The 19357-nt window shown below is 40.9% G+C and overlaps 2 protein-coding genes across 18 annotated transcripts in view; one reads left to right on the top strand and one right to left on the bottom strand.

Moving 5' to 3' along the window:
• BMAL1 (basic helix-loop-helix ARNT like 1) overlaps positions 1-16908 on the top strand; it is a 53486-nt gene extending 36578 nt beyond the window's left edge. For 5 of the 12 annotated variants that reach the window (XM_082316715.1, XM_082316710.1, XM_082316716.1 and 2 more), the window contains 9 exons: positions 2495-2644; positions 4034-4280; positions 8745-8851; positions 9195-9345; positions 9942-10030; positions 11932-12040; positions 13842-13935; positions 15613-15715; positions 16328-16903. In XM_082316715.1, the coding sequence (XP_082172841.1) occupies positions 2495-2644; positions 4034-4280; positions 8745-8851; positions 9195-9345; positions 9942-10030; positions 11932-12040; positions 13842-13935; positions 15613-15715; positions 16328-16488 (1211 nt within the window). In that variant the 3' untranslated portion in view covers positions 16489-16903. Of the gene's footprint in view, positions 1-1573; positions 1785-2494; positions 2645-4033; positions 4281-8744; positions 8852-9194; positions 9346-9941; positions 10031-11931; positions 12041-13841; positions 13936-15612; positions 15716-16327 lie in introns of those variants that run through there. The other 7 variants (XM_082316712.1, XM_082316711.1, XM_082316713.1 and 4 more) reach the window with 6 other exon arrangements.
• Positions 16909-17395: 487 nt separating this feature from the next.
• Positions 17396-19357, bottom strand: part of BTBD10 (BTB domain containing 10) — a 30744-nt gene continuing 28782 nt past the window's right edge. For 5 of the 6 annotated variants that reach the window (XM_082317004.1, XM_082317001.1, XM_082317003.1 and 2 more), the window contains one exon: positions 18431-18881. In XM_082317004.1, coding sequence (XP_082173130.1) covers positions 18472-18881 — 410 coding nt within the window. In that variant the 3' untranslated portion in view covers positions 18431-18471. The other variant, XM_082317005.1, reaches the window with a different exon arrangement.

Consider the following 19357-nt stretch of genomic DNA (forward strand, 5'->3'; position numbering starts at 1 on the left):
TTTAGCTTAAAAAAAAAATAAATTAAAAACCCAAAAAACACACACACCAAAAAAACCAACCAACCAACCAAACAAACAAAAAGAAACAGAAAAAAAACCCCAAAACCCCAAAGAAACATACTTGAATGTAGAAGCTAGTAGGTTTGGCATGCACTGCAGTATAGATGCATTAGTTTAAGTGGCTTCACCTGCAAGGTATCCTGTCTTTTCCAGGCATCAAAGGTTTAATTTTTCCTATTGAAGCATTTGTTCTAATCTGCCATTCTCAATGGTCAGAATACACTCAGTGTTATTTTTGGCTATCCTTAGCTGTCAGTCAAGATAGAGGAATTTATTTAATTAGTTAGTTATTACTGCCACTTCCATCAATGACCTAACCTTTCCCTTACAAGGTTTTTAACCTGGTCCTTGAAATCATTTCCTACTATGTCTCTTAGCTCTATTCCACTCTGGTGTTTTAAAGTAGTTGTGTATCTGTGCTGCTTTTGAGGTGAGTGGGTGTTTAATTCACTCTTATAACAGGAGTCTGCATTGCTTAAGTAGAAGATGGTATCTTACAACTGCAGATTTCCAGGTCATTAAGTCTCATGCTTGTCAGGAGGAGAAACCTCTAGGATCTCATGTCAAAGAAGCTACCAGCTCAACTTCAGAAACTGAAGCTGAGAGAGATCATTCCAGGGCAGTGAGCGTAGAGGCTCCAGCTGGATCAACTGAAGTTTTTCTGGCTCCTGGTTTTGTCTGGTTGTCAAGCATGTATATCCAGCGCTAGCTCTGTTTTTTTATGCCTCTGACAAAGTTAGGGCAAAAATAAATGCTATGAATTACAGTCTTCCCATCTGCTATGATAGACTGATAGGATTTGAAGAACTTATATTCTTCAGAGTACTAGTATGTATGTATTTATTTTCATGTTGGCATAAGTGACTCAGGCACAGCTTGTACTCTCACCACTGAACAGTAGTTTAGAGTGCATGTGGTGCAGGACAGAAAAGGAGGCTCAGGGGAGACCTTATCATGCTCTGTGACTACCTGAAAGGAGGTTGTAGCGAGGTGGGGGTCAGTCTCTTCTCCCAAGTAACAAGCGATAGGACGAGAGGAAACGGCTTCAAGTTGCACCAGGGGAGGTTTAGATTGGATACTAGGAAAAATTTCTTCACCAAAAGGGTTGTGAAGCATTGGAACAGGCTGCCCAGGTAAGCAGTTGAGTCACCATCCCTGGAGGTATTTAAAATGTGTAGATGGGGCACTTAGGGACATGGTTTAGTGGTGGACTTGGCAGTATTAGGCTAACGGCTGGACTTGATGATCTTAAAGGCCTTTTCCAACCTAAAGGATTCTATGATTCTGTGACACTCTGACCTCCTTGAGGTGACCTCACTCAATTCTGATATTAAGGGAGGCACACTTTACACTAAAACATTGGCATCATTGTTTTCCTCCTTAAGTTAAAAGCCTACTGGACCCTAGAAGTTTTTGTACATGTTTATAGCTGTTTGTTTATACATTTCCTCATGCAGAAATGGTTGAAGTGGATAGCAAGCTGTGGAGAAGTTGCTATGTGATTTAAATCCTCCATCAGCTCTTGGAGCACTGTCCCCTGGAGCTCCAGCTGCATCACTGGCCTTGCTGATACCTGTGCTCCTGATGCATGCCAGGCATCTTCCTAGAGCTCTGTTTGTACCAGCACTCTGCTGTTGGCTCCCAGAGTTGATGTGTGTTTTGGTACTGCGTTTCTCCAGTTACTTTCCGCAGAAGAGAACCTAAGAATCTCCTGCAAGAATATGGTAAAGGTCAGGACTTATTGTTAGGGCATGTTCATATGCACTTCTTTCTTTGAGGCTAGAGGCTTCTTACACATAACTGGAGATCTTGGGGAATTTCAATCCCTGTGTAGGTCACTGCTACCTTTTTTCCCCCTTCCATCAGACCAATGAAAAGATCTGATGTTTAGGAACACACCAGTTGAGGTGGACCTGGAATGTCCCTGGGCCTCTTCTGCTCTATGCATGCATCCGTGCTCTCTCAGTGGGTGTTGTGAAAGAAAAGTCTTCCAGTCTGAAGGGTCATGGGTCTACTGAGTGACTATATGTATGAAGTACTGCTCTGGTTATGAGTAAATAATCTCTGTCTTTTTTTAATCAGTTGATTAGTGTTCAAAGAAATCCCAACACATTGCAAAACTTGTGTGGATATTTACAATCTTTGCTAATCTTTGCATTTAGAACCCTGTGTTCTCAAGCTAGTGTCGATGTTTTCAGACTAGAAAGTGTAATCAGACATTCTAATGTTGATATGGTCAGTTGAGTCCTGCACATATTGACTTATATGAAAAGCTCCAAAGTAGGACTTCTGCTTCCGAAGAAGGATATAAAAGGACTTCTGTGCCAGTCCCAGCAAAGTTGAAGCATCGTACAATTGGGTTGTATGTAATCATTTGTGAGGTTAAGTTTTTACCTGACAAAGAAGGCTTCCTCACTTCCTCTGTTTGCTGCAGCTGGACTCCCAGTTAAAACTGATATAACACCTGGGCCATCAAGACTATGTTCTGGAGCAAGGCGGTCCTTCTTTTGTAGGATGAAGTGCAATAGACCTTCAGTGAAAGTAGAAGACAAGGATTTTCCTTCAACCTGTTCAAAGAAGAAAGGTAACAATTATGCATTTTATTACTAAATGTAATGGCTGTCAGGCCTTTTCTTTTTAATGCAGTTGCTCATTTGCAGTGGTTAAATTTTTTAAATTTATTGAACACTGTCAATGTGTCTTATTAAGATATTGAACTATGTCTGGGTCTGTTACTTCTTCATCCTTCTTCCCCCCAGTAGCTCTTACACACTTTATTAGCATATAAAGCCAAATTCTCCTCTCCGTTTTCTTGAAATTTTTGCAGGCGGTTTGTACTTACAGTTCTGGTGTGGTTATTGCATCTTCTTCAGACATTGATCATATCACATTCAGTCTTGACCTTCTAGCCAATGTCTCCAACAAAGGGGAGCTGTTACCCATTCTATTTCTCTGCTCTATATTTGACAAGTGATATTTGGATGGATATCCAACTTAAAAAAATAGTTTATTCTGAGTTCATCTGTGGTTTTGGTACATTCTGAGTACATTTTGGTACATTCAGAGTTTTGGTACATTCTGAGTTCATTTCTACACCAGAAATACTTGGTCATAACATTATCAAAGTTGGTAGTATTTTTTCCTCTGCAGTGTGTTATTCTAGATGTGTTGGAATATATATTTAGTCCAAATTTGAAAGTTTCTGCTTTGAGTACTTTGGATAATACATTTGGTATTAATGGAAAGTGTCAACTAGAGAATCGAAGGCAGCTTCAGTGTTTTGGCTCTGGAGGTGACAGCTGCCCCAAGTACCTCCTTCTGCGTTCAGACACTGCTTCAATCTTGGATCGTGCTTTAGTGCTTGTCCCTGAGGAAGCCAGTTTGTGCAGTTAGGCATAAGCCTTTTACTCTGTCTCTCTGTGAAAGTCGTCTTCCTTGCAGTTTTAAGGCCTGCTCAGTGCTGAGGAATATGAGTTCTCCTTTCAGATACCGACTGTATTACTTGTCATTATGAATCTTCATCCTCACCCCTGTGTACAGCTATCCCCTGTACAGCCCAAACAGTGTATATTCTGCCAAACGAATTGTTCCTGGGTTTTGTAGGAGCCTCACGTTAGGTTGAAAAAGGCATCTTATTTATTAATATATTAATTTCTTCAAACAGTCCTTTAGATTATTTGCATCCTTTGCTGACATAATGTGATGCAATTTCTACTTAAAGATTATCAAAAGTGACCTTGGTCTGAACTATGTGGTGCTTCAGTATAAACAATGGTTTTGCAGTGATAAATTGTTTACTGAACTCTCTCAGATTAGCTGCATTGAAGCAGGAGTGCTGAAAAATCCTTCCGTGAACAGTATCCCCAAGTTCCTAGATAAGAGAGGAGATGCATGATTAGCAGAACTGAGATTAAGTTCTCCTAAGCAATATCCATGACCTAACTGCCTTTTTTTTTTTTTTTTCTTTTTACAGCAGACCGCAAAAGCTTTTGCACTATTCATAGTACAGGATATTTAAAAAGCTGGCCGCCAACAAAAATGGGACTGGATGAAGATAATGAACCAGATAATGAGGGTTGTAATTTAAGCTGTCTCGTTGCAATTGGACGGCTGCATCCTCATGTAGTACCGCAGCCAGTCAACGGTGAGATCAGGGTGAAACCTACAGAATATGTTTCTCGACACGCAATAGATGGGAAATTTGTTTTTGTAGATCAGAGGTAAGAATACTTGTAATAGCTTCCACAATAAGTCATAGTCCAACACTGCTTTGCTGACAGCTTTACTTAAAGCAGTGTAAATACTATTGAAAAAAGAAATGACTGTTCTTTTCAGCTTTTTACTAAATCCTGACTGCAAGTTATTTTGGTTTTTGAGACCCAGCTCAAAGCCATTACTGTGTATTTATTCAGTACTACTGATTAATTTAAAAACAAACAAACACAAACCTCCAAAAATATGGCTTACTAGACAGAATAACCCAGGGATCATTTCTGCTCATTTGTTAAGGGAATGTATATATGTAATCCTCAGAAGAAGATGCTATCCCATTTTTAAACTGGACTTTGTAATTACTACCTCTTTGTTTGAAAACTTTTGCAAACACTACATAAAGTTAAGTTATTGCACAGGCTGCATTGGGCTTTGATAGCATATACATTTATTTAACTATGTACTTGGACACATTCTGCTAAACTAATACTTCTGTATGTGATCTTTTGTATTTATAAGAAAGAAAGCTTTTCATAAGCTTTGTTTCTTGGAAAAGGTTTGAGAGCTTGTACCAATGTGATATCTTCTTTCAAACATCAATTTTATTTATTATCTAAACGGTCAATTCTTATCTTTTTCAAAAGAAATTGCTTGAATTTTCTTAAGTAGCAGAGAGACGTGACCTGGGTCTTCCGTCAAAATAACGGGCATCATCAAGGGAAGAAGGATGGTTGAAGGATGTTAATGGAGGGGTTACATTGGGTTGGTTGGAGAGGGCTTCTTTGCTTCCCTTCCTTGTCAAGATGGGTTGAGACTGCCTAGGTGAGGTTGCTTCAGGTTGCCTGTGGCTTAGGCTCAGTTACTTACAATGTAAAAAAACCCAGGCTCCAAACTCTGGCAGAATCTGCCTGCTGGAATTCGTTTCAGGGGTGCGTCTGGTGTGTCAGCTGATTTTGGGGGACTTTGAGAGGCCATAGAGCTGATCCCCTTGAGAGAAGGTGCAGTAAGGAGAACCTCTTTTTTAATGTTACCTATCTGGTAGAGGTGGTTAGGTTTTTTGGTTTGGGGGTTTTTGGTGAGGGTTTTTTTATTTGGTTGTGTTTGGTTTTTGTTTTTAATTTGATAGAAAGCTTTTTGAAACACTAGCTCTTTTGCAGCAGTGCTTCGAGCTGGTGGTCACTCTGGGAGCTATGAGAGCATTTGTAGCCTTTCTGTTGCTCAGAAAGCGTGCCATTCTGTCATGCCGAAGTATGGTAGTTTATGAATGAGTTTTATTTTCGAAAGATCAGATCTGTTCCCTGATAGATAATTTTGAAGTATTTCTGAAATAGTAAGACTCGGAAAATGTTGACCCATTGGATTTAAACACATATGCTCTTATTTAATTGTTTTCCAGCTGTTGTTTACAGACCTTGGAATGTGTATACTGCTTCAAAGAGCTCTTTTGAAAGGGAATTTTTAAGGAGTAAGCCTCATTGGTAGCCTTAAACTTGGCATCTTATGATCTGTGCTTCCACTGGAGAATATTTAGGCACCTGTGAAAGTTGAAAACTATTAATTTATTTCTACGTTGGGGTTTTGTGGTTGGTTGGTTTGTTTTCATATAGACTTGCATGGTTCATTTGTCCAAAGAAATCCAGGAAAGAAACACTTCTTAAACTCTGTGACCCTAACTTTTTGTCCTTATGAGTTGCATGGTCCCTGGAGAAGCCCTGCTGTAGATGAGGTACTAACTAGTACTAGCTAGCTGGGCTTCCACAGTCGGAGAACTACTTAACAGTTCACTGTCAAAATGGCAGGCTGCACTGAACAGAGTTTTAAAGACAAGCATCCTACCTCTTACTTTCTCAGTGCTTTTAATGACTCTGAATGGTGAATTTAAGAGCAAGATTAAGTTTATTATATATGCAGATGATATTGTATACAGGTTCAGAATTGAAAGTTGCCTTGTTAAGTTGGAGAAGCAAGCTAAGGAAAAATAAAGGATGAAATTCAAGAAGGGCAAGAACAATTTCCTTCCTTGCTTAATAGAATATGGTCAGATCTTGAATTCATTAAGTCTTTTAACATCTGCAGTAATTTGGTGCATCTTCTTTCCAAAAAGCCTGTTTATCCTGCTATGAAAGTAAATTTAAAAGGCTGGACAAGTTGCTTACTGGTGCCCATATTGGTTGCTACCCATCTGTGTCAGGTTTCCCACCACTGCAGTGCTATTAAAAGGCTTGGTTACTTCAGTTCTTGGAAAGATACTGGAATAAGGTTGACTTGGTTCCTGGCTCTTCCTTTTTGAAGATAGGCTCTAGGTTTTGCTGCTTTATGGTTCTCCATAGGCTCTGAGAGATAACTCATCAAAGCAGTCTTGGAGCTGCCAGCAGGTTAAGTGTCCTGGGTTAAGGCTCACCAGGAAAAAAAAAAAAAAAAAAAAAAAAACCAACAAAAAAACCCAAAAAAACCCCCCAAAAAACAACAGTTTGAAAAGTTCTCTCGTGAATACTTGTAATATTTCCTTCTCCAAGGCTGAGGTCTTAGAGCTCCCTGTCAATGAGGACTTCAGGTGTAAGCCACCTCGTTGGTGCTGAATGCTTTTAGTGTGTGTGTGTGAAAATACAAAAATGCCCTGCATTTAAATACGACGTTTTTTGTCAGTGGCGCTTCATTATTTTTTTTTTGTGCTTCAATGCTTTTCCTGCTGTTCTTATTCATAGTTATTAATATGTACTAATTTCTATATTTTATAATACTTCACTTGGGCTTTTTTGAGATTGCAGAAGAGGTGATGGATCTACCTAAGTTTGTTCCTTATTACCCTTCCTATTTAATTTGCACTGCAGTAGTTTGGAATTGTGAATCTTATACTGATTTCCTCAAGGAACTGTCATTTTTCCTTCAGTAAATTTTCTTCTAAGAAATGTACAAAATCCAAGTTCACTAGTTTGGTTTGCTCTCTGTTCTTCCAGTGAGGATATCAGACCCTTACCCTGGAGTCAGCCATGTTACTGTCTATCCTGCTCTTCTTGAGCAGTTTCTCTAGGGCTCCTGCAGATTTGATTCTGACCATGTTCTCTATCTTCTAAATTAAATGGTGTGCGTTTCAGGGTCTTCCTGGATGGCTTGTCCTGCTTTGTTCCTTTCTCAACTGTTTCTCCTTCACCGAGAAGTCTTAGAATGCTTTCCCAGGTGGTGGCTGTGTTCTGTGCACCATGGTAGCAGTAACGTGCTGTCCCTCCCCGATACCCTCAGAAGTCTGTCTTGCGCTATCTTCTGGGGGCTGGAGACAAGCGTACACATCCCTAATGTACAAGGTGACAGCAGCTCGCCCCTGCCCCCAGCTGTTGTTATTCACCTTGGTATTCTGGGTTAGATGAGTTATCCTAATAAAGCTGTTACAGCTTCTAAATCATCAACAACTCAAGACATAATTCTTGTCCTCTTGTTTTAACACACAGATCTCCAGGGTGTTTAGCATACTGGCCCACTATAGCTCCTTCCTTGGCAAGAATGACCCTTTCACCTTGTGTTAGACTGTTGTATAGCTCGTCACTTACCTGCAACGTTGCTTTGCCTTTTCCTTTTGAACTTAGTTTAAAGCTTGGGTTACCAAGTTGATGCACACAGTCTTTTTTTCCTAGTTTCTTGATGTCCTCCATCCTTGCCAGCAGCTCCTTGAGCACTAGCTGAGAGTCAGATCAAGAATCCATGTCTTTCCCATGTTGCGGATCACAGGTGTATTTTGTTCTAAAGTTTTCTGATGAGGAAAAAAATGAGTTGACTCGGTGGCTGGTTCTGATGAAACAAAAAGTTGGTTTATTTGCTTCATGTTCCTGTCCAATTTAAAACAGAGACACATAGTAGATCTCTTAGTGCTTATTCAGGAGAATTCTATTTGTTAACCTTTCTTTTTTATGGGTGTGGGTGCAGGGTTTGGCGTGGCATTTTTTTTTTTTTTTTTTTGGTACCACTCTTCAGGTTTGTGACTTGAGGGGGGAAAATGCTCCTGAAATACATGTTATGCTACAGTTTGGCCTCTGGCAGCAGCAGCACCGTGGGTACCCGAAGGAACACAGCAGTTCTTCAAACCTTTGATGTCTGTTTTTCAATGGCATTTTATGCAGGAAGCTTTGTGTTATCTTGTGGCTGCTACAAGGCGGCTTTATTTGGGTTTAAATTCTCAAAATCACAATATACCTCCAAAGCTATTTAGAAAGTCTTACATCCCCTCCAGTGGTGATAGGTCAAATATAATACCTGAGGCTGTTGGTGTTATGTACTTTTTTAATTACCTGATCATTAAAAAGAGTATTCTTAATGAATTTTTTTTACCTTCTAAGCTGCAAATACCTTTCTGCATTACTTGAGCCTTACCCAACTTCAGTGCGCGTTTTAGTAATGTCACGAATACTTCAACTACTTCAACTTGAAATGAATTTTTTTCTCTCCCCCCCCCCCCCCCCCCCCGACCTCCCTTCCCCAAGGGCAACAGCCATTCTGGCATACTTACCCCAGGAACTTCTAGGTACTTCGTGTTACGAATATTTTCATCAAGACGATATAGGACATCTTGCAGAATGTCATAGACAAGGTATGATTACTAACACTTCGGTAAAGAAATTTTGTAAAAATACTGGGAACAATTGTGTATTGAGAAAACCAAACAAACTTGAAAAGATCTGCATATCTGTTTGCAAATGCTTTGGTTAAGTACATTGTGCTGGGTGTGCCAAACAATGTGATTATCTTAGACTTCCATGGATTTTTAGTGAATATTTGAGGTTCAGGTTGGGTGAGGGGGGATGACTGCAGAAATAGCATTTTTCTTCAGGGGTGAAGGGAGGAATTAACTGAGTTTTCCCTGATGAGGGTTCCGCTTATATAGTCGTGGTGCCTGTTTGACACAAGGTTACTTGCTTTCTGTCTGTCTTTAGTTTTGCAGACAAGAGAAAAAATTACAACTAACTGCTACAAGTTTAAAATAAAAGATGGCTCTTTTATTACATTGCGGAGTCGCTGGTTCAGTTTCATGAACCCTTGGACCAAAGAAGTAGAATACATTGTCTCAACAAATACAGTCGTTTCGTAAGTATTTTTCCCTTAGCAGATGCCTGTACACGCTGCTTGCTTTGCCCTGTTTTCAGATCAGATTTGACCTAAATATGTGCACATCTTCTGGGTGTTATCTGGGGAAGACACCTATTGTCATACAGAAGTGCATACCTGGGCAGAGGGGAATTAGTTTAATAATTGCAGTAGTTAAATAACTGTTGTTAAAGCCTGCAGAAATACGAATGTTTTCTTTCTTTGGGAAAACCTGAGGTTCCAGCCTTTGTACGGGCTTACAAGAGATGCGTTCCTTTGCTTATGTAGGAACTTGCCCCCTCCTTTCCTTTTTCCTTGAGGGTCCTTACAGGTGCAGTGACTTCACAGTAGAATAACTGCTGTAGAGGAATGCTCTTATGAGAGAAGCTGTTGGAGTTCTGCGCTTTGAGTTGGTACATGGTGTTTTATTTCGGTTGTTTATCTAGCCTTGGTGTCAGTCACAGTGCTTTATTCGCAGAGGTGATAGTGACTCACAAACTACTTAAACCCTGAGGCATTCCATTCTGACGCACTGGCAGAGTGACTGTTTCATAGGGGTTTCTATCACTGATTCTTCTAATTCTTGAAATCCACAGCACCACCGTACTTGATAGTGGAGACGCAGCCTTTCCACAGCTTGCAGCTTCTCCACACAGCATGGACAGTGTGCTTCAGGCTGGAGAAGGTAACTACTGTACTGTGAGGAAACTATTGGCAGTCATGCCTTATTAGCAGCTAGTGTTGCATGCACAGATTTGCTGCACTCTTGCACTGAGAATTTGATAATATCCTAAAGAAAAATAAGTTTTAGGGCAAAAAAGTACTAATGCAGCTCTTGCCCTGTTGAACTTAAATACCAGCTTTGGATATAAGCTGGTCAAAGAGAAGCGAATGAGCCAGTTAAAAGAAACAAGTATAAAGTGTTGGAGGAGTGACATAGAGGAGGAACGTTTGCCTTCATGCATGGCGCTATTTGTACACTGTGCCAGAGTGAATTCACGTTCTGGGGTCAGTGCAGATGACTACTCAGGGGGTGAGTGGATCATAAACACAGTTTGGCCATTTGGCTTCTTGCCCCTCACCTGCCCTTGATTGGACTGACTTTTTGTCAAGACGTGAAGACTGACGTCTGGTAATCACCATGGGCTTGTTATGAACGCTGCGGATCACTGAACTGTCTTTTCTAACGGGTGGCATGCAGCACAGTGCAGAGCAGAGCTTGATTTAATAATGAAGTGTTACTGGAGCAGAGTGGAAGTGAGGTGGAATAGAAGGATGCAGTGACAGCCCATGGATGAACGACAGAGAAAGAAAGATAGTGAGAATACTGAGATTCTTTCCAAAGAGTTGGGAACCGTTGCTTTTAGAGACCCTATTTACTAGATACTACTTTTAGCAGCTATGCTTTTACAGCTGTAGGGCAAGGGTATTGTGCATGTCTGGAATGACTTTGTAAGTTGTAGACAGTGCAAGACTTCAGCAAAGCTGGGCTCTGTTCTGAAAAATGAGTTTCAGTAAGTGAAACTATGGAGGAGGAAGGGTGGCAAAGCATGGGACAGCTGACAGTGGTAGGAAGAGAAGCTGCCATGTAGGCATGATGGTTAGTAACTGAAGGTAGAGTAACGACAGTAACGTGGTGTCTGGGCCTTCTGAGAATGGAAAAAAATATAGAACAAAGTGTTCTATAATAGGATAAGCTTATTCTTGCCACAACACAACCTTTGAAAAGAAAACAGATGTATAATATCGTCATACTGACAGTTCTTGTCTCCAGAAAAGAAAGTTAATTTAGTGAAGTTTAATTTCAAGGGGTTCTGGCTCTGCTAAGGATTTGATGACATTTCAGGTGAACCTTCTCACCTTCTCATGGGTCTGAGCCATAGAAACTGAGGGTTGCTATTGTTAAATATGGATTTCTAAAAGAAGGCAGTTATTCGTTATGCATAAGCAATGCTAAGGGCTTTGTTGCCCTTTCAGTACGTGATCTTTTCTTTGCTATGCCTTGGAGTATATTGGGCTCCTTCCTGACTGCCTCTCAAGTGTTGTGCAAGTGTCACATCACGTTCAAGTAACAGTGAGTTCCAACTCACTTCCCACTGTTCAGACCTCACTTTTCCCTCCCTTCTTATGTACTTGCAGTTACCTACAGGGGGTTTGTTTATGTCCATCAGGTAACTTGGGCTTATCCCATATCGAATGGAATACATGCTGGCAAGTTCTTTGCACAAAGCAAAGAACAGCCGTGTTTGGAGATGAGCCTATTCAGGCACAGAACAAAGCAGGTCTGACGAGCTATTCTTTACCAACCCTGGACAAGAGGTACTACCAGGTGCTTGGAACAGCCAGAATCTGACAGGAGTCAGGATATGCTGCGTACCTGCTAATGCAGAGCGATGTCTAAGAGACAGCATAGCTCAGTGCAAGTCAGAGCTTTCCGTACATCTGAAGGTACTCACCAGTTGGTGCAATTGTAAATAAATACGGTTCAGAACATCCTGCAGCTTGTCAAAACATGCCTAAATACAAACGCTTTTTGGAAAAGGTTTGCAAACTTGTATCTGACCTTAAGATACCTGCTCATTTCAGGTGGCCCAAAAAGGACCCATCCTACTGTGCCTGGAATTCCAGGTGGGACAAGAGCTGGGGCAGGTAAAATAGGGAGGATGATTGCTGAAGAAATCATGGAGATTCACAGGTGAGAGAAAAGGGTATGAAGTTAGAGGAAAAGCAGTATTGTTCTTTTAGAGACAATTAAGGAAGTCTTTCTTCAAGCTGAATATGGAACGATACAATTGCATTTTATAAGTAGACAGCTACAGATACCTATTTGGAACACTTGCGGCAGTCAAAGCCTATAGTTAAAGAATGAAAAAGTTACAGCCTTCCAGCTTTCTACTGTAAAAAACTAATATCGGAACTTTTTTGTGGTGGTGATAATTATGTCTTTACCAGAAACAGCAGTTAGAAAGAACAGCTAACTAGAAACAAATTCCTTTCCAGACTATTCTTTTTCCAATGACTTAAGGGTACAAGTGGCACAACTTTCAAATGCCAAAGCTATTGATGTGCCAAAAAAGCAATGTTTGTTTTCACGTGATCCACTTTGCTCAGATGCTTTTAGAGTTGTTAGATACGTAAGTTCAGCTTGTGCAGTGCTCCCACAGCGCTTTGAGCAAGGACACGATGGTTAAGCTAGCTCTGCCCTCCCAGGGTGGCCTGTCTAAAAGTCACGACGTAGGTCTCGGGTTTACACAAGAAGTCCCATAGCACCCTTCAGTAAGGGACTGCAGTGGGACCTAGCTGTTGCTCAGAACAGCTGTCTCATCTCTCTCACCTGGGTGAGCGGCTACTTTCAGTGGGTATCACTTAATTTCTACTGGCTAATAATCCTTGTTCCTCATGAATTTCCTCTTGGAAATTGTTCCCCTTCCCACAAAAGTGGCCTCATCCAACAAATGTTTAGTAGCAGTAATTTAACCATACTGAGCTGCAATTCAGGAAAACGTTCCGTCTGTTTCCCAGTTTTGTTTCTGCTGTGAGCCAGAGACTGCTTACATCACTGTTTAAGGGAACATCAGACCTATCACACCAGGCTCCTTTCCTGCCTATAAGAATAGGAAGGAGGAAGAGGGGGGGGGGGGGGGGGGGGGAGCGGGGAAGCCACACCAAGGCTGAACCAGTGCTTTGAAACTTAACCATCCCTTTTAGTAGCTGGAAAACACTTAATTAGCCTCAGTGAGTGTAGTAGTATAGCTTACCACCCATGTTTTCATTTCATTTCAAGACCCTGGGTTAGTTCCAGTCCTTTTTCAGCAGCTGTTACTATTTTCCAAAGCTGCCTTCTGTTCAGCTTTCCCAGGGGAACTCTGCCAAGGATAAGATTCCCATTTCCATTGCTTTTCTCTGTAACTACCCCTCCTCCCTTTAGTCTAGAGATTTGTTGGTTCTACAGTTAATACATTAATCATTAATAAAAAAACCGATATTTGATCAAGCTATGGAAAATCGAAGTGAAAAATGCTGCTGCTTCGGACAGTTTAAAAACCATAATATTAACTATATCAAATGTCCAGTGTACTTCTGTAGCAGTAGCTCACTTGAGGAGTCTGGGTTACTGCCACTGCAGCAGCTTGGATTCTTAGCTGGTCTAAATCGAAGTAAAATACAAAAAATTAGGCTTTCCTCAGTACCCAGGACCTCTTGCTTCTGACTCTGTGAAGGCTGTACAGGAACAAATGAAGAGGGGGAGAAGGTAAAGCTTGCAGACCGAGCAAGCTGGACAATTTACACACAACTATTTATCTAGCTGCAAATAAAAACGTTACTACTGCTGATTGGAGTAACACTGAAAAAGTGAGGAAATGACAAAAATGAAGTTCATGCTTTTAACACCTTATGCCAACTGATACTAAAGTCCACGTTTGAAACTCCAAGTCTCTGGCACCTGAGTCTCAAAGTTGCTGGTAAATTCATTCCCTATGTTATCCATATTTTAGGATAAGAGGATCATCACCTTCTAGCTGTGGTTCAAGTCCACTGAACATTACCAGCACACCACCACCTGACACATCCTCCCCAGGAGGCAAGAAGGTAAGGACAAGCTTTACAAATGTTCTTGTAGCCGTAGTGGCAAGCAACATGAGGTCACGCTCGCAAAATTACCTGTGGTGTTGAACTCCTCCTGGCTGCTTGACTGAAGAAGTCGATGACAGCAGGTCAGAGTATTCTGGTAGCCAAAATCCCTTTACTACTGGTCCCTAAAGTGCAGAGACCAGTAGTTCTTAAACACTGGCAGCTTTTGAAATCCACCTGCTCTTTAGACTTTCACTTTTTTTTTTTTAACAGAGCCACAAGAAACAGCCCTCCTCCTCTCTCTTGATCCTCCAAAAACTCTTTAACACCACATACTGGTGAACACTGGAATTGCTATCGTTTGAGCACCGACTGTGCTTAAATGAATCCCAACAGTTTTACCATACTGCTGTAGCACAAGATACGACAGTTAGATGCTTTACTGTGCACTGACAGTTTATTTTTAAATGAATACCATGTACCATGCCTTGTTCTAAGATTGCTTGAGTAGCACTCACATACCATTACCAACACCTAACCACCTGAACACTTCTACTGGCTGCGTTTAAGTTGTCTAGTAAATTGCTGCGTATGGTAGTTATATTCAAGGCAAGAAGAGCGCTTATCCAAGTCCTTATTCTGTGCATTCGAACACTGCCTCAGACTTACTTAACTTTTTTTCCCCCAGAAATTACAATGACTATACGTAAGAATTCCTTGTAGCGGAGCATATAGCTGACAGTAAATATTCCTGTCTATTCCTGGCTTACCTTGTTCTTCAAATAAAACTTGGAAGTTGGAACAAACTTGATTTGTAATTCTAGGAATAGATATTCTTGCTCCTTCCACCCTACAATAATTCAACACCTACAGTAAGGGCTACTGTAACAGAATAAAGGAAAATGCACATGGAGAGTTGCATATTTCTAGTAGGGTACCCCCTTAATATTTCTCCTTAGTTAGAAGACTGTTTGCTAGAAAGAACACAAGCTCCAGCTGATGCTGCCTTCAGAAGGGAGCTCACAAGTACTTACCTTCCAGTGTACACACATCTGAGCAGCTCAAAACTATGGTTCAAGTTCAGGTGTTTAAGAGAAGGTTCTTCGTTTCTGGTGAGCTCTGGTGTACGCAGTACCGCTGTGCTGCTCTGCACCAAAAAATGGTTAGACTTAGATCCGGGAGCAATGCTCAGCCCATGCAGGCCGTCTCTACCTGGGAGGATTATACTCCTAAAATGAAGGACCTTAGCTGACAGTACTTTACATATCCTGTATTTGTAAATTCAAAAGCATTCTGTAGTTAGCTGTAATTACGGTCACTTGCAGCTGGAATACTTAAAGATGACCCACAGAAATCCCTGAGGACTTTTTCTGGTGGTTTTTCAGAAGTTACCTTCAGAAGTTCAGCACGTAGTACTGACTTGATCTCTTCCTTGCTGGTAGTGATGTACTATCCATCTGACATCGGCTTGGGGGGCATAACACAGAGGAAGCAGTTCCTAGTTTACAACTAGTCTGATTAGCTAGCCTTTAGGTGGTGGGGTGTTCTGTGGTTTTTTTGGTTTTGGTTTTTTTTTTTTTTTTTTTTATTTTTCAGTAAGTCCATCTTCCCTGTATTAAAAATCCCAATATAGGACAATTTAAGACTTAAAACAGCATGAAATGTTGCATTATGGCTTCTATTTTCTCTTTCAAGATCTTGAACGGTGGCACTCCAGACATTTCTTCGGCTGGGTTACTGTCTGGGCAAATCCAGGATAACTCTGGTTACCCGTATTCTGACAACTCCTCTATTCTTGGTAAGCAAAGTCACACTAACATGCCTCGATACCAACTAAACACATACAGACTACTGTAACAAGAGGATTGTTTTTAGCAATAACTTGCTTTCACCATCTGCAGTCTATAGCTGAGGCATAAAGCCCATAACCTGCCCCGCTGCTTGCCAAAAGGGGTGGCTACAAGAGCAGCCTGGCAGTCTGGTTTGCTAGCTTGCTTTGTGTTGCCATTTTTTTAGATAGTACTTGGAAGCCTCTCTTCTCTTGCTGAATCAGTGTGAATTAGCTGAGCTTCTCACCTGCTTTTTGTGAACGCTTTTAAACGACTGAAGACAAGAAGAAAAGCTAGGCTGACTCCTAGATGTTGATCTAGACTGATTTTTGAAGTACTGTCCTATGTTATTAGGCATACTGGTCACTGCTGAGAAGTGACCTAACCTTTGTACCCTGACACCCAGGTACCAGTGGTATCCCTGAAACTGTGGCGACCTGGCTATCAAACAGTCTAATACTCCCAAAATAGTTCAGCCTGTTCAGATGCTCTACTTCAAGTCACATGGCAAGTGCCCAGAGCAAGTAAAGCGACCAAAATAAAACTGAACTTACGACAACTTGCTGTATTTCTGCTTACAGGGGAGAACTCCCATATAGGCATTGACGTGATTGACAACGATCAAGGATCAAGCAGCCCCAGCAATGACGAAGCAGCAATGGCAGTAATCATGAGCCTTCTTGAAGCAGATGCAGGTCTTGGTGGCCCTGTAGACTTCAGTGATTTGCCATGGCCCTTGTAAATGATGCACCTGGCTTCAACATCCAAATATTGAAGTGCATTTATTGGTGGAGTTCTACAGTCTGTGAAACTTGTTGGACTGAGAAGCTTTTATGTATGAATTGCATAAAAGCTGTATCAGAATGCAACTCATCCTACCATGTGTAACTTCAGACAAAGTGGAATAACCTGCTACAGTGTTCTGTGTTGATTTGGTTAGCTGTGTATAGCTTGCAATACTTGTATATTTTGGATTCTGTTGTTTGAAATTTTTTTTAAATCACTGTGCAACTCACTGGCATCAGTGGTAGCTTTTATATGCAAATGACCATTTCAGATGTATGGTGTGTTTTTACACTGCAAAACAGTCCCCATGTGGATATTTCTTATACTAATTGTACCATAAAGCTGTTTATTCTTTCTTGTAAGAATCCTTTACTATAAATATTGTTAAAGTGTAATGTATTAGACAGTTAAATATTTTTAAAATAAATGTTTCCCTTGTTCTAAGATGGAGCATTTACTTTGATAAATAAATTTGATAAAACCCTGCTGAAGGTGCATGCAAGAAGCAGTTGCCTATTTATCATTTCTTTAGCCTTAGGGGAAAAGGGAGGAAAACCAAGATTTTGTCACCACAATGAATTTCTAGAGAAGCTCCCAGATTCAAGTTTATACTAAGAAAAAAAACCAACAGTGAGATAGGTTAAGATAGCCTGATGTTACTAGGTTTTAAGGAATACTTGGTTTTTACTTAGTAACCATCCTTCCCTGAGGAAAGAAAAGCAACTACTTTCAAAATGCATCCCTCTACTTCATCTCATTCACAGATAATTCAAACCCATTAAAATAATGGAAACTTTATTTGCATGAAAAACTTGTTTACAATCATTAATAAATGAAGAATGAACCATTTGCATTTTCCTATTTCATGACACTTACTTATGAAAAATGTATTAAATAAATATTTGTGAACAGATTAAGGTAAGGCAAAATTTAAGATAAAGCCCCTATCCATTGTTCACAATTTTTGAACATGGCTCACGCTGCAAACAAGTGAAAAAATTCACTAAAGAACTTCGAGTTTAACAAGATGTTACATGGGTAATTGAATCATGTCCTCAATCCAAAAACCCAAGAGTTAAGTAGTTTTGTGCTCAACCATATACAATAACTTTAAAAGGGTCAATCTATTTACAGTTAATACTTTTGATAGAAGCACTTTGTTAGTATTGTGCAACACATTTATAAAAAATGGCTTCAACTTCCATTTATCAACCATTTGTAAAGTGCTACTATCAATTCCAATTCTGCGTTCTAACCCCCGTGTAACAATACCGATGCACAACTAGCCACCACCATCCCATTGGTTTTGATGGGCTTCAGAGTGAGGACAGTCCAGCGTACGAATCACCAATGTCACAAACCTACTGGTAAACACATACATGTATGTAACTGTAACCCCAGGACGTTTGATCTGTACTCTTGCAAAAACAACCAGGTACTCCCCGCGGCCTTTCCAGAGGTCCGTACTGCAATATCCTAAACACTGGTACACAATGGAGAAAACTGGACTTGCAGTGTGGTATGAGTTGAGTACAGAGTCACTTTAAAGTAGCATGCTTTTGTTTTGGTAAGAGTCTAGATCAGAGCGGTGGGTTTTGTCCCTCAGTATCCATCTCACTGTTACTGGGTGGAGGATGAATGGGCAGAATATCCAGCTCATCTACTTGGGGGGTAGGATGCATTACCACGAGCTGGTCCTGGGGTATATCTGCTGCCGCTGCCGCGAGATTTGTAATAGATTTGCTTTTCACGCACTGGAAGTCAACGTGCCGACTCTTCCCTTCCTCCTTCTCCCACGACATCCGAATAAACGGTCTTTGGACATAGTTGTAAATCACCTCCGGCCTTCCGCCCGGTCGCTTTTTCACTTTCTCTTTGTATGTAGGGTAACCTAAGAAACAGAGTACAGCAGAAGTTAACAGCTCCCGTACTGTTTGCTTCAGGGTTTTCTTTTACAAAAAGGCAGCATGTGGAAGCATAGCGAAGATGAGCTGTCATCACCATCACCGTCCTGAACGGGAACAGATGCCATCGTGTTGTCCCTAATGTCATCTGTGCAAGGAGAACACACCGTCGGCAGTTTAGCTACCAACCAAATTGCAAGGAAGGAGGCTACAGTGCTACTGCTCATGAATATATCGCCACAAGATAACTCCTCCAAACCTTCCAGGCAAAGCCAGTGGCTCCTTCCTCGAGCCAAAAGCAGCCGGCTGTTTCTAAAACACTCTGACCTGGAAAGCGGGACACGAGATCTCAGCAGCAGAGAAGAGCGTCGCTCTGATCCGTGGTTGAAGTTCCCAAGCGGAATCCTAGCGCATTCCTCCCAGCTCCCCCAGGTCATGAAAATACCTTGGTTTAGACCAATTACCAATTCTGGTTATGCTGTGTTCGTGTCATCTCTCCCCTCTGCCTAAGCAATAACTTTCACTACTAGAAAGTTGCACATTATTATGGGGCACTAACATTAAAATTTGGTGAAAGAGCTGTTCTTTATCTAAAACAAGAAACGCCAGCAGAAATAAGCTGGTATTAGCCAGCGTTACACACGCAACCAGTTCTTGTGTAGTTGAATGGCATGTCAGTCAAGGCTCACACCGTGTTCAGCTGAACTTATTTACTTATTTTAGAAATCACAAGCTGTTAAAAGCATTTGCTTTTTGTTGGCAAATTACAAAGGTAACTATGACAACCCGGTGAGTGAATGATGGAAATCCTGCAAATTATAAAGGCCAGATTTTTAAATATTTGGGTCAACAATCAGAAGGAAAATGAACTGCAAAGAAACCCAGTTGTTACATTCACGATAAAAATCTAAGACTACTTAA

This window comes from Platalea leucorodia (genome assembly GCF_965183815.1).
Source record: "Platalea leucorodia genome assembly, chromosome: 7".
Classification (NCBI taxonomy): domain Eukaryota; kingdom Metazoa; phylum Chordata; class Aves; order Pelecaniformes; family Threskiornithidae; genus Platalea; species Platalea leucorodia.